The sequence below is a fragment of the Theropithecus gelada genome, chromosome 7b (genome assembly GCF_003255815.1).
Source record: "Theropithecus gelada isolate Dixy chromosome 7b, Tgel_1.0, whole genome shotgun sequence".
NCBI lineage: Eukaryota > Metazoa > Chordata > Mammalia > Primates > Cercopithecidae > Theropithecus > Theropithecus gelada.
The window spans coordinates 79,097,937-79,111,751 of NC_037675.1; the positions used below are offsets into that span (position 1 = coordinate 79,097,937).

A 13,815-nucleotide genomic window follows, 5' to 3' on the forward strand; every position below is an offset into this window, starting at 1 on the left:
GAGCCACTTTATGGTTTATGCAACTTGACCTGACTTTGCCTATGCCTTCAATCTCCCCTTACAACTCTCACTTTCTCACTAATTATGCTTCAGTCACACTAGCTCACCTTCTGTTTCTTGAATATAACATACTTTTCCCCAATTCCAGGCCTTTACAGAGTTCTGTTTATCATTCTTCAAGTAAGCTCTCAATCTGTCCGTCTCAGATCAAAGAAGGTCCCCCTTTACCGAGGCTTCTTCTGATTGCCTTGGTAGCAATCCCTCCCGACCCAACCATTTGCTCCATAGCACTGTTTACTGTGATCAAGACCGTTCACAGCATGAAATTATCTACTTGTTTATTACCCTATTGAAACAATAAAAACAGGGCTGGGAGCGGGGGCTCACGCCTGTAATCCCAGCACTTTGGGAAGCCAAAGCGGGTGGATTACCTGAGGTCAGGATTTCAAGACCAGCCTGAACAACATGGTGAAACTCTGTCTCTCCTAAAAATGGCAAAATTAGCTGGGCATGGTGGTGGGTGCCTGTAATCCCAGTTACATGGGAGGCTGAGGCAGGAGAATCGCTTGAACCCAGGAGGCGGAGGTTGCGGTGAGCCGAGATCATGCCATTGCACTCCAGCCTGAGCAACAAGAGCAAAACTCTGTCTCAAAAAAAAAAAAAAGTCTCTCCTGTGCTTATAATAATGACTGGTCCACAGGAGATATTTGATCAATATTTTTTGTACAAGTGAATAAATAAATGAATTTTAGAGATATTCTGTTACACGCTAAAGGTGTTTATAGGCTGGGAACAGTGACTCACGCCCGGGAACAGTGAATCACAGCATTTTGGAAGGCCAAGGTTGGAGGATAGCTTGAGCCCAGGAATTTGAGACCAGCCAGGGCAACACGGCAAGATCCAACTCTATTTTAAAGAATGGATAGATGAATGAATAAATAAATAAGTTTATATTTTAGGCCCTACAGAACTTTCTATAAGCTACTGATTTCCCAGAAAAAACTATCTCATGGCTATACACTAAAATCTCCAGCTTGTTTTTCTCAGGAATGAGAAGAGGGATCAGGTAAGAAAGCCTAAGATGATTTAGCAAAAAACATGTACTACTGATACGTGAGTTATTAGTGTCACCATACTCTAAGAGTGTTGATTTTGGAAGGGACCATAAAAGCTCACTCTACTGAAAACAGTGAGGTTCAGTACATTAAGATCATACAGCTACTAACTGCCTGAAAAGTCTTATTTCCTCTCAGCATGGAAAAACCTATACAACCATAAGCTGAAAATTACATAACAATACTAGAAAAAAATACCAATTCTATGAAGAGTTAATCATGAAGAGTTTATCACTTCTCCACAGCAATCGTTATAAGCAAAGGATTCTAAGTAAATGGCTCCCTGCTAGTCATGTGTGTTCAACATAAAGTGTCAATACTAATTTAGCATACAAGAGTCATTTGCTGCTCCTTATTTGGGCATTCCAAAGTTAATAACCCTTCAAATGAACAGCAGTAAGATTCTAGCATCTCACAAGGCTCAGTGAAGGACATCTGAAGAGCAAGGTTCCTCCATAGTAATTAATTATAAAACCCACCCCCAATTTTTTTCTTTTGTTTTTTTTTTGAGACAGAGTCTTGTTCAGCCCAGCCTGGAGTGCAGTGGCTGGATCTCAGCTCGCTGCAAGCTCTGCCTCCCGAGTTTACGCCATTCTCCTGCCTCAGCCTCCCGACTAGCTGGGACTACAGGCGCCCACCACCTTGCCCAGCTAATTTTTTGTATTTTTTAGTAGAGACAGGGTTTCACCGGGTTAGCCAGGATGGTCTCGATCTCCTGACCTCGTGATCTGTCCGTCTCGGCCTCTCAAAGTGCTGGGATTACAGGCTTGAGCCACTGCGCCCGGCCTCAATTTTTTTTTTCTTTTGAGACAAAGTCTTGCTTTTGTTGCCCAGGCTGGAGTGCAATGGCGTGACCTCGGCTCACTGCAACCTCCGCCTCCCGGATTAAAGCCATTCTCTTGCTTCAGCCTACCAAGTTGCTGGGATTACAGGCGCATGCCACCATGTCCGGCTAATTTTTGTATTTTTAGTAGAGATGGGGTTTCGCCATATTGGCCAGGCTGGTCTCGAACTCCTGACCTCAGGCGATCCACCGGCCTCAGCCTCCCAAAGTGCTGGGATTACAGGCGTGAGCCACGGCACCTGGCCGAAACCCCAAATTTTATAGTCTGAGAATTAAATGTGCTGAGGAAACTGAGTACATTCCAGGAGGCAAATGGGCTGGGGAGCATTATCTGAAAAATTCAATATACTCTTGAAGGTATCAGAAGCACAAATAAGCTTTGTGAACAAGATAAAGTAGTAACTCATCTGTAAAACAGATATTACAGAAAACAGGCAAATAACTAGACTAAAAGGATAAGCCTGTCAAAACATTCACTATGTGAGGTAGAAAGAAAACGCTATCTAGCTTAGCTACTGTGTGAAATCATACAAACAACATGTAATTTATCATGTGGTCAGTTTAAAGTTGTTAGTTTTTTAGGGGTAATACGTTGAAGGCATTCTTTTGGGTATAGTATGTAACATTTCTTTTCTTTAAGAGACAAGGTTTCATTATATTGCCCAGGCTAGTCTCAAACTCCTGGCCTCAAATGATCCTCCCACCTCGAGCTTCCCAAAGTCCAGGGATTACAGGCATGAGCCAATGCACTTGTCCCGTATGTAATATTTCTTACATAACTATTTCAGAAGGAAAAATACATACACCAAGCCCTTTATTTCAAGATTTATCACTTGGCCGGGTGCGGTGGCTCACACCTGTAATCCCAGCACTCTGGGAGGCCAAGGTGGGCGGATCACCTGAGGTCGGGAATTGGAGACCAGCCTGACCAACATGGAGAAACCCTGTCTCTACCAAAAATACAAAATTAGTCAGGCGTAGTGGTGCAAGCCTGTAATCCCAGCTACTCGGGAGGCTGAGGCAGGAGAATCGCTTGAACCCAGGAGGTGGAGGTTGTGGTGAGCCGAGATCAGGCCATTGCACCCCAGCCTGGGCAACAAGAGCAAAACTCCATTTCAAAAAAAAAAAAGATTTATCACTCAAATCATAATTAGGAAAAAAAACATTTGGTTGTATCAAGCTTTACACTAAAAAAACTTTTTCATTCCCAATTTTGCATTACTAATAAGTCGTATACACAGTACTCATTTCCCATGTAGAGAGATCAATTGCCTTAGACTTGTCCTAGAATATTATGTCTTAGAATCCTCACTGATTCTTCTCACCTCGTATACCTACCACCTAGCATTTTCCATTCTTTCTCATTCACTGTTAATATTTCAGTGAGAACTCCCTGGTTTCTAAAGAATAGCAGACCTCTTGGAAGTAAATCAGAAATCTTGGTCCAAATTCAGAAATCCAATAATCTGTTCAGTCTCAGGAATAACAAATTTTTAAAATCCTATTTTATATATTATGCAGCCCATTTCTATTTCTTCTAAAACAGGAAAATCAGTGATTGTCAAACAGGGCATCACTGCCACCTCTAACTCCTCTCTCCCAGTGCCTTTGTAAATGTGTGAGGTGTTTCTAGTTAAGACAATGGGGGTAGGATGGGGACACCACTAGGATTTATAGGTAGTGCCACTTATGCTAAACACTGTACAATGCTAAAGACAGTCCCAAACAATCAAGAAGTGCTCCCCCTAGGCCGGGCGCGGTGGCTCAAGCCTGTAATCCCAGCACTTTGGGAGGCCGAGGCGGGTGGATCACGAGGTCAGGAGATCGAGACCATCCTGGCTAACATGGTGAAACCCCGTCTCTACTAAAAATACAAAAAACTAGCCAGGCGTGGTGGCGGGCACCTGTAGTCCCAGCTACTCGGAGGCTGAGGCAGGAGAATGGCGTGAACCTGGGAGGCGGAGCTTGCAGTGAGCCGAGATCGCGCCACTGCACTCCAGCCTGGGTGACACAGCGCGAGACCCCGCCTCAAAAAAAAGAAAAAAAAAAAAAAAGAAGTGCTCCCCCAATGCCAATGGCATGTAATAATTACTCAATTAATGTTGAATTATTCAATGCATTCCAAACTTCATGCATGAATCTATCCACTTCTAGAAAACAAACAAACAAAAAGATATAAACCTGAAAGTGGTCCCAGTTTGGCGTTCTAGTGGCTGCATTATAGACAAAAGGAATGATCTGGCCGGGCACAGTGGCTCATGCCTGTAATTCCAACATTTTGGGAGGCCAAGGTGAGTGGATCACCTGAGGTTAAGAGTTCAAGACCAGCCCAGCCAACATGGTGAAACCCTGTCTCTACTAAAAATACAAAAAAATTTGCTGGGCGTGGTGGTATGCGCCTGTAATCCCAGCTATGTGGGATGGTGAGGCAGGAGAATCACTTAAACCTGGGAGGCAGAGGTTGCAGTGAGCCAAGATTGCACCATTGCACTCCAGCCTGGGCAACACAGCAAGACTCCATCTCAAAACAAACAAACAAACAAACAAACAAATAAATTAAAAAAAAAAAAAGAAAGAAAAAAAAAAAAAAAGGAACAATGCTTTGGAGACCTTATTTGGCCAAGACACTAAACTCCAAAAATAAACAGTTCAGTCTGAACAGTTCTACTCTATTTCGAATACAAAATAATCACCAATACAGACAGTGATTTAAACATCATTCCCTAGAAATCAGATAAAACTCTTGGTTTCTAGCCTTGAAATATAATGCAAAATGGACCAAAGCTGTATTTCACTGAAAATAACACAACCTGCCAATGCCAAATTGTTGCCCTTAGATGTTGCTTTTTGCTACCAAATGGGACTGGAGAGGTAGCACATACCAATAAAGAAGAGTGATTACCCCCAAGGAGAGATGCACCAAAACAAAGGCAACTGAAGTGAAGTGAAGGCCTCCATGATATAGGGTACATTTCCAGTATATGTTCTCCACGTATAGGGGCCTAATTTTCCTTTTGCAGGAGTGGACTACACTTCCTCACTGGCTTCAGGAGAAATGGTTTTGTGTTATACAATGAAAACCACTATTATTCGCTGAACCAACACTGGTGGATGCCTTACGTGTCAAACTTTCAGGCAGTAAGGCACCAAAGAGGGAAATATAAATATATAATCCCTACCCTTAAAACCATTATAGTCAAATGATATAGATTATGAGTGAACATACAATTACAACAAAAGGTGATGACTGCTATGATAAACATTGGGAGTAGAGAAGAGGGACACTCAGTCTAGCCAGGGAAAGTCCAAGACAACACCCTGGAATACTGAAGAATGAGTTGAGAAGGGAAAGCAATAGAATTAAGTCAGAGAATGAATAAGGGTAGAATTTTCTAGGAAAAAGAATATCCATGGGAAGTCTCAAGAGAGAATGTGTCATATTATGGGAGCTACAAGTAGTTCCTCATGGCAAATATTTACAGGGAATGCCTGAACATTTTTTCTTCTTGGTTGGGCATAGTGTCTCACGCCTGTAATCCCAGCACTTTGGGAGGCTGAGGCAGGTGGATTGCTTGAGGTCAGGAGTTCAAGACCAGCCTAACCAACATGGCGAAACCCATCTCTACTAAAAATACAAAAATGAGCTGGGCCTGGTGGCAAGTGCCTGTAATCCCAGCTACTCAGAAGGCTGAGGCAGAAGAACTGCTTGAGCCGGACAGGCTGAGGTCGCAGTGGGCTGAGATTGCCCTACTGTACGCCAGTCTGGGTGACAAAGCGAGATTCGGTCTCAGAAAAAAAGTTTTTTTCTTCTTAACCACCTTGGCTGGGTGCAGTGGTGCACAACTGTAATCCCAACACTGTGGGAGGCCAAAGCAGGCAGATCATTTGAGCTCAGGAGTTTGAGACCAGCCTGGGCAACAAGGTGAAACCCTGTCACTACAAAAAATACAAAAATTAGCCAGGTGTGGTGGTGTGCACCTGTAGTTCCAACTACTCAGAAGGCTTGGGTGGAAGGATCACTTGAGCTCAGGAGTTCAAGGCTGCAGTGAGCCGTTATTGCGCCACTGCACTCCAGCCTGGGTGACAGAGCAAGACTGTGTCTCGAAAACAAACAAGAACACGTATAATAGTATTTATTTTATAGTGAAAACAAACAGAATGGCTAAAACTGAACTGTTTATTTCTGGATTTCAGTATTCTGATGAGAGTTGAAGCTAGGCCAGAAAAGTGAGTAAGGGGTCAAGCATGCCACAGCAGCTTAGTCCTTACCCATGGAAGCCATAGAAAGATTTTAATTGTGCACACTTGCGTGTATGTGTATATACATGATGAGAGAGAAAGAAACAGACATGGATGAATTTGTTTGTTCACGCCAGCAAGACAAATGGCAACGAGATGGTTCCAGGCTGCAGTAAATCAAGCAAGAAATGAAAACGGCCTGAACTAAGTAGTAGAGGGGGGAATATACTTGAGAAGTGTTAAGAAAATACGATAGTTTACAGAGACTAAATAGATGGAAGGTCTGAGGGAAACAAGAACCAGAATGATTGCTAAGCAGAGAGAACATATGGGCAGTATGTGTCACATGTGAAATCTGAATAGCCTTTGAGCCAGTAAGTCCACATCTAAGAATTTATTTTAAACAAATAATCATGTTCGACAAGATGTATGTGGATCTTGAATATATTTGTCTGTAAAACTAAAAACCACCAATGCTTAACAAAACTAGCAGATAACCACATGATGGAATCCTATACAGATTAATAAAAAAAAAAAAAATGAAGTAGACCTATATGTACTAATAAAAATTGTCAAATATGTTAAGCAAAAAAACAAAACAAAACAAAACAAAACAAACCAAGTCAAAGAAAGTTATGGGCATTAGAATCCCATTCATGTAAACAAAAGTTTCTAAGTGTGTATGTATATGTAAAATGAGGATATAAATATCTAAATCCATAACAAAAATGTGGACTTATATGCATCACTGTAGTTAACAGCAGTTACCTCTGGGAAGTAAAATAGGAGAAAAGTGGGCAGGACTGCATATACTTGTGACATATACTTATGGTATCTTTTATCATAATATATTATTTGCATAATTTTTTTTTTTTGAGACAGAGTCTCGCTCTGTCACCCAGGCTGGAGTGCAGTTGTTCCATCTCAGCTCACTGCAAGCTCTGCCTCCTGGGTTCATGCCATTCTCCTGCCTCAGCCTCCCAAGTACCTGGGACTACAGGTGCCTGCCACCACGCCTGGCTAATTTTTTGTATTTTTAGTAGAGACTGGGTTTCGCCGTGTTAGCCAGGATGGTCTCGATCTCCTGACCTGGTGATCCACCCGCCTCAGCCTCCCAAAGTGCTGGGGTTATAGGCGTGAGTCACTGCATCTGGCCTATTTGTATAATTTTTTTAAATCAATATGATAGTAAGAAAAAATGACTCCCGGGCTTTCAGCATAAACAATTACGAAAATACCACTATCATTTACTGAGTTAGAGAAATAGCAGGTAGATTAAATGGAAAATTATGTATTTAAGTTTGGATTTGATTAAGTAGCACTTTAGGGAAATGCAGATACACTTGCCCTTGTAGACAGTAAGATATAAGGACCTACAGCCCAGCAGAGAATACTGGGCTGGACAGTATTGAACAGTCTATCAGCATATGAGTGGCAAACAAATTACATTAGTTAAAGAGAATGTGCTGTGTTTTTTGGTTAGAGTCACAGAATGATTAAAAGAAAAAATATATATATAAAGAGAATGGGCTGTAAAAAAATGTGTTAAGAGACCTTTGCCAGGGAGCACCTCATCAAACTGGTTTAGGTGAGGCCATTTTGTAGTGAATTGAAGAGTGAAAGGAAAGTGAAGAATAGGGCAAAAACAACTCCTGAAAGAAGTCTGAAAAAAGTGAAGAAAATTAGGTGGTAGCTAGAGGGAACACTGAGAGTAGGTACTCAGGGAAAAGCCTATCTTTCTTTTTTTTTTTTTTTTTTTTTTTTTGAGACGGAGTCTCGCTCTGTCACCCAGCCTGGAGTGCAGTGGCCGGATCTCAGCTCACTGCAAGCTCCACCTCCCGGGTTTACGCCATTCTCCTGCCTCAGCCTCCCGAGTAGCTGGGACTACAGGCGCCCGCCACCTCGCCCGGCTAAGTTTTCGTATTTTTTAGTAGAGACGGGGTTTCACCGTGTCAGCCAGGATGGTCTCGATCTCCTGACCTCGTGATCCGCCCGTCTTGGCCTCCCAAAGTGCTGGGATTACAGGCTTGAGCCACCGCGCCCGGCCAAAAGCCTATCTTTCAAAAGGTAAGAAAGGCCAGGCAGCCTCACGCCTATAATCTCAGCACTTTGGGAGGCCAAGGTGGGCGGATCACAAGGTCAGGAGATTGAGACCATCCTGGCTAACAGTGAAACCCCATCTCTACTAAAAATACAAAAAATTAGCTGGGCATGGTGGTGGGCGCCTATAGTACCAGCTACTTGGGATACAGAGCAAGACTCTGTCTCCAAAACAAAAAAAAAAGTAGCCAGGTGTGGTGGTGTGTGCTTGTAGTCCCGGTTACTTGGGAGGCAGAGGTGAGAGGATCACTTGAGCCCTGGAAGTCAAGGCTGCAGTGAGCCATGATCACACCACTGTACTCTAGCTTGGGAGACAGAGGAAGATCCAATCTCAAAAAAATAAAATTAAATTAAAGCCATGATCATTTGTTTAGCAAAGTTATGGCTTTACTGAGGTGGTTGTTATGAAGCAAAAATAAAGCAGAAAACAAAGGCCAGGTATGGTGGCTCACACCTATAATCCCAGTGCTTTGGGAGGCTAAGGAGGGAGGATTGTTTCAGCCCAGGAGTTCACGACCAGCCTGGGCAAAATAGTGAGCCCTCTTCTCCATTAAAAATAAAAAAATTAGCTGGGCATGGTGGTGTGTGCCTGTAGTCCCAGCTACTCAGGAGGCTGAGGTAGGATGATCGCCTGAGCCCAAGAGTTCAAGGTTGCAATGAGCTATGAGGGTGCCATGGTACTACAATCTAAAAAAGAATAAACAAACAAATGACAAGAAAAACAAGCACATTCAAATGCTAACAGGAAAGAGCCATTAGAAGAGGAGAGGTGAAGAACTGTTGAGATTAACTACTAGGTAAGGTTCCTAAAGAAAGAGGGAAGGGATTGAGATCCAGAACACATATGGCAAGATTAGGTGTAGATCCAGGTGCAGTGGCTCACGCCTGTGATCCCAGCACTTTGGGTGGTGGAGGCAGGAGGATTGCTTGAGCCCAAAACTTCAACACCAGCTTGAGCAACATAGGGATATCCCACCTCTACAAAAAAATAATAAATTAGCCGGGCATGGTGGTGCACACCTGGGGTCTCAGCCACTTGAGAGGCTGAGGTGGGAGGACTGCTTGAGCCCAGGAAGTTGAGGCTTCAGTGAGCCATGATCATGATCACTGCACTCCAGCCTGGGCAACTGAAGAAGACCCTGTCTCAAAAAAACAAAAAATAAAAATAAAAAAAAGATTAGGCTTAGACAGAAGAAGGCATTTCATGCAAAAACAAAAGTAAAAGTCAAAGAAAAAACACAGTGCAGGATGAAGAAAATTGACAATTTTCTTCCAATAGTCTTTATATCCAAATAGATGGGGGAGTCACCTGCTAAGAATGAGATGGGATGAGAGGAGTAGGAATTAAAGTTTGGCAGGAGTACCAAGGGAGCTGAGCTGAAACAGGAGATATAAATCTGCATGACTGCATAATTGTCTTCCCCCAAAGCTCAGCAGCCATGATGCAGAAGAAAAGGATGGGTTGTTAGTGTTATTTTAGAGGGTAAATTGAAAAAGTTTGCGGGGGACAGAGAGGCAAATGATAGGTACTGAAAGCTCTCAAGTATTTTTCCAAACATCATCAGTTCTAAAGAAATCTTTCACTTCTATCTTGAGTATTTATTTACAAGGAAAAAAAAAAACAACTAGGTCTTCTTAAAAATAGTTCCTTGGCCCTGAGTGTAGCTGTTCTGTGATGAGATTATTTTAAGCAAATTTTATTTTTGGCCTATGGATTACTTCGTAGCAGGGCCATCCTAAATCTGGATAGCAAATGCTAGTTTTGTATTTAATTTAGGGCAAAGGAAGTTTGTGTAATTTATTATACTCAAATGAACTATTAAATACCTAAGTACTCTAAGTACATGGAGGAAATCAGTAAAGACTACAGGAAAAAACTAGAAGAAACTACAGGAGAAATTAAAAGTTGATGGTAAGGCTCTGGGATTGCAGATTTTAAAAAATTTACTGGCAGTTTTAGAATGCTAGTAATATAAAGTAACTGTTTTAAAATGTACTTTTTTCCCCCTTTTAAAACAAGGTATTGCCACCCAAGCAAGAGTGCAGTGGCTCGCTGTATCCTCAAACTCTTGGGCTCAATCAAACCTCCTACCTCTGCCGCCCAAGTAGCTGGGAATATAGGTACAAACCACCAGGTCCAGCCATTGCTACTTTTAACATAATTCAAACAGCAAGAGATTCATCATGTCCACAAAATTTAAAATGTTTCCTAAAATATCATTGAGGGAAAACATGAGAGGATTACCTTGTCTTTTGACTGTCCTTGTCGAGCGATTGCATCATATTTAATTTTTCCTTCAGAATCCACCTGAATGGCCAGTGCATTCGACATTTTTTTCTTTCGTCCCATATCCAGAGGATACTGGGCCACATGGATCTCTGGGAAGGCACCTCCATCTCCAAAATCCTACACATTAGAAGTAGTTAAATAAAATAGTTAATCATCATTTGACATTCAAGATATATTCATTCATTCAACAAGTAATTGTTGAGTCCTTAGTATGTTAGATGCTAGAGATACAGCAGAGGTCCCTGTCTCTTGCGGAGTTTACATTCTAGTAGGCAAAGATAGAAAAAAAAACATTCTTTGGCTTGTGATAAGTACCAAGAAGGTAACATAAAGATCAAGACTGGGAAAAGGGGCTACTTTTGATAGGGTGGTTGGGGACAGCCTTTGTGAAGAAGTAACATGTGAGCTAAAGCCTGAATGATTAGAAAGCAGTCATGGGAAGATGTGTGTGTAAACACACACACACACACACACACGAAGCATTTTCTAGACGGATCAAATAGCCAATGTGAAGGCCCTGCTGCAAGAATGAGCTTGGCATATTTTAGGAAATGAGAATTCAGTGGGGCTAACAGCTTAATAAGGACAGCAGAGCTTGAGGCACAAGTTATATGAGTAAAAAACACCAGATCATGAAGGGACTTACAGAATATAGCAAGACAATGTGGATTTCATATATGCAGGACAAAACTAAGCAAAATGGCTAGGACAAGGCAAAATATATGTGCATATATTTTAGCATATATATACATATTTTAGTGAGGAACAGGTAAAGCTACATTTGGGGCAGAAATATAAAAGATTTTTTCTTGGAATCAGATTTTATTAACATATTATTTATTCATTGTTATGTGAGAAGCAAATGAATACAACAGGAAGGATCCAGAAATGAGTTTACTACATTTCTACTAGTGATTATACATAATTATTTAGGAGAGAGAACTGAGACTGCTAAAGTAGAACAAGCTAAATAAAGTTTGCTGATGAAATGTAGTATTTTGAAAAGGTTTATCAAGCAAACATGAGGATCAAGTATAATTTTTAAGTAGTGTTAAAAAATTTAGCAGTATTTGCTTAGTACACTTTAAACATGATTCACACTTGTATTATCTCATTTAATCCTTGTAACTCTTTAACATCATTGTATTTTAATGGAAACATTCAGGTTTAGAAAAATTAAGCGGTTTTCCTGAGATCTCGCAGGTATTATATGCAGCACCTGAACCAGATCGTTTGAAACTCCGAAAAGCTTTGTATTTTCTACTACTATGAAATACCTTTTAGCTCAAAACAGCCAAACCAGTACTATTAAGAAATGATAGAAAACACAAATTAAATTTAATCATTTAGAGGGGGTTTGACAGAAAAAAAAAATATTCACTTTTACAAGACCTCTTTAAGTAATACTCCATTAGATCTAAGATATATGAGTTCCTAAGTACAATATGCTTATTTGCTAAAGAGATGTTTGAAGTTTTTGAAAACCAAGAGAATAACGCTGAGAGACATTTTCTTGTAAATGAGAAAGAGTTAAAGCATTCCTAAGAAAAGTGCTTCCCGTACCCAGGCCATCAATCTGACACATGCTTGGATTTGCTAGAGTTTTTCAACTATAATAAGCACTTCAGAACTGTAGATGTAGCATTATGTGGTCATTAAGATTGCCAGAAAATCATAGCTTTTATTTTGAAAACTAGAATAAAATGCCTTCTTCCACAGAACATTCACTCCCCTCAAGCAGCATCTATAGCATTTCCAGATTAGCTGGCCATTTCAACTTGATTTTCAAATAAACTGTTCTGTTCCACCAGGATATATGAAACCACTAATAGTCAAGTAGGAATCTAAAAACCTAATAGCAACCAAGTATCGTAATGCTGAAATGCATGGATGAGATTTCCATTCTATGTAAGGTGATGCCTGTCACCCTCATGGTGCAACCTATTGACAGACCAAACAATATTTATAATGCCTCAACAGAGACACTCAACTCCTCTATTAGATGACACCGCCAATCACTACTTTTTTTCCCCAGGTAAGACTCCTTGATAATCTTTCATCTTGCTCTGCCTCCCGCAAATTACACTATCAGAGAAAACAAAAGCAACAAAAATCCCTTAATAATTGCAATATGACTGGCCTTCAGACACCAGCATTCATAAGGACCAGAGGAAAGCTGACAAAAAAACAACAAAAAAACCTACATGTGGGTTTTTTGGAATACATAGGACAAGATATGATCTAGTTGGGTGTTCCTCTTATAAACTCTAATAAAGAGTATGGGCCGGGTGCGGTGGCTCACAGCTGTAATCCCAGCACTTTGGGAGGCCGAGGCAGGTGGATCGCGAGGTCAGGAGTTCAAGACCAGCCTGGCAAAGATGGTGAAATCCCGTTTCTACTAAAAATACAAAAAAATTAGCCGGGCGAGGTGGCGGACGCCTGTAATCCCAGCTATTCAGGAGGCTGAGGCAGAGAACTGCTTGAACCCGGGAGGCGAGGTTGCAGTGAGCTGAGATTGTGCCACTGTACTCCAGTCTGGTGACAGAGCAAGACTCCGTCTCAAAAAAAAAAAAAAAAAAAAAAAAAAAAAAAGTCTGGTAGCCAGGGGACTGAGATATGGAAGAGATTGAGAATACAGATGGCTTCTGGTAGGACTCTAAGCTACAACTATCAATTCAGTGGATACTACGATCACTACTTGAAGGCATGTGAAAAAAGGCATGAGCCCTTCATACTTGCGAAGTAAAAATCATAACCAGTAAGGACAGAACAAAGAAAAGTGATGGGGTGATGGCTGGGCTTAGTGGCTCACACCTGTAATCTCAGCACGTTGGGAGGCCAAGGCAGGTGGATTGCTTGAGGTCAGGAGCTCAAGACCAGCCTGGCCAACATGGCAAAACTCTGCCTCTACTAAAAACACAAAAATTAGCCAGGTATAGTGATGCGCGCCTATAATCCCAGCTACTTGGGAGGCTGAGGCAGAGGTTGCAGTGAGCTGAGATCGCACCCCTATACTCTAGCCTGGGTGACAGGGCGAGATTTTTGTCTTTAAAATAAAAAAAAAAAAAAAAAAAAAAAAGAAAAGCGATAAAACGAAAATAACTGGGAATGATATAGGCACTTCAGATTTTTAATAGGGCAGATATATTTGTTGGGACATGAAGAAGCAAAATATGCAGGAATCAGAAGGAATACTGAGAGAGAAGGAAAAGGCTTGATTAAAGTGG

At 41.3% G+C, this 13,815-nt stretch overlaps 2 protein-coding genes across 4 annotated transcripts in view; one reads left to right on the forward strand and one right to left on the reverse strand.

Annotated features, from left to right (window-relative positions):
* The window catches only part of SLIRP (SRA stem-loop interacting RNA binding protein), a 53,043-nt gene that overhangs the window by 32,317 nt on the left and 6,911 nt on the right, over positions 1 to 13,815 (forward strand). The window lies entirely within an intron of this gene.
* SNW1 (SNW domain containing 1) overlaps positions 1 to 13,815 on the reverse strand; it is a 44,692-nt gene that overhangs the window by 23,471 nt on the left and 7,406 nt on the right. For all 3 annotated transcript variants that reach the window (XM_025391648.1, XM_025391647.1, XM_025391646.1), the window contains exon 3: positions 10,544 to 10,705. In XM_025391648.1, the coding sequence (XP_025247433.1) occupies positions 10,544 to 10,648 (105 nt within the window). In that variant the 5' untranslated portion in view covers positions 10,649 to 10,705. The remainder of the gene's footprint in view (positions 1 to 10,543; positions 10,706 to 13,815) is intronic.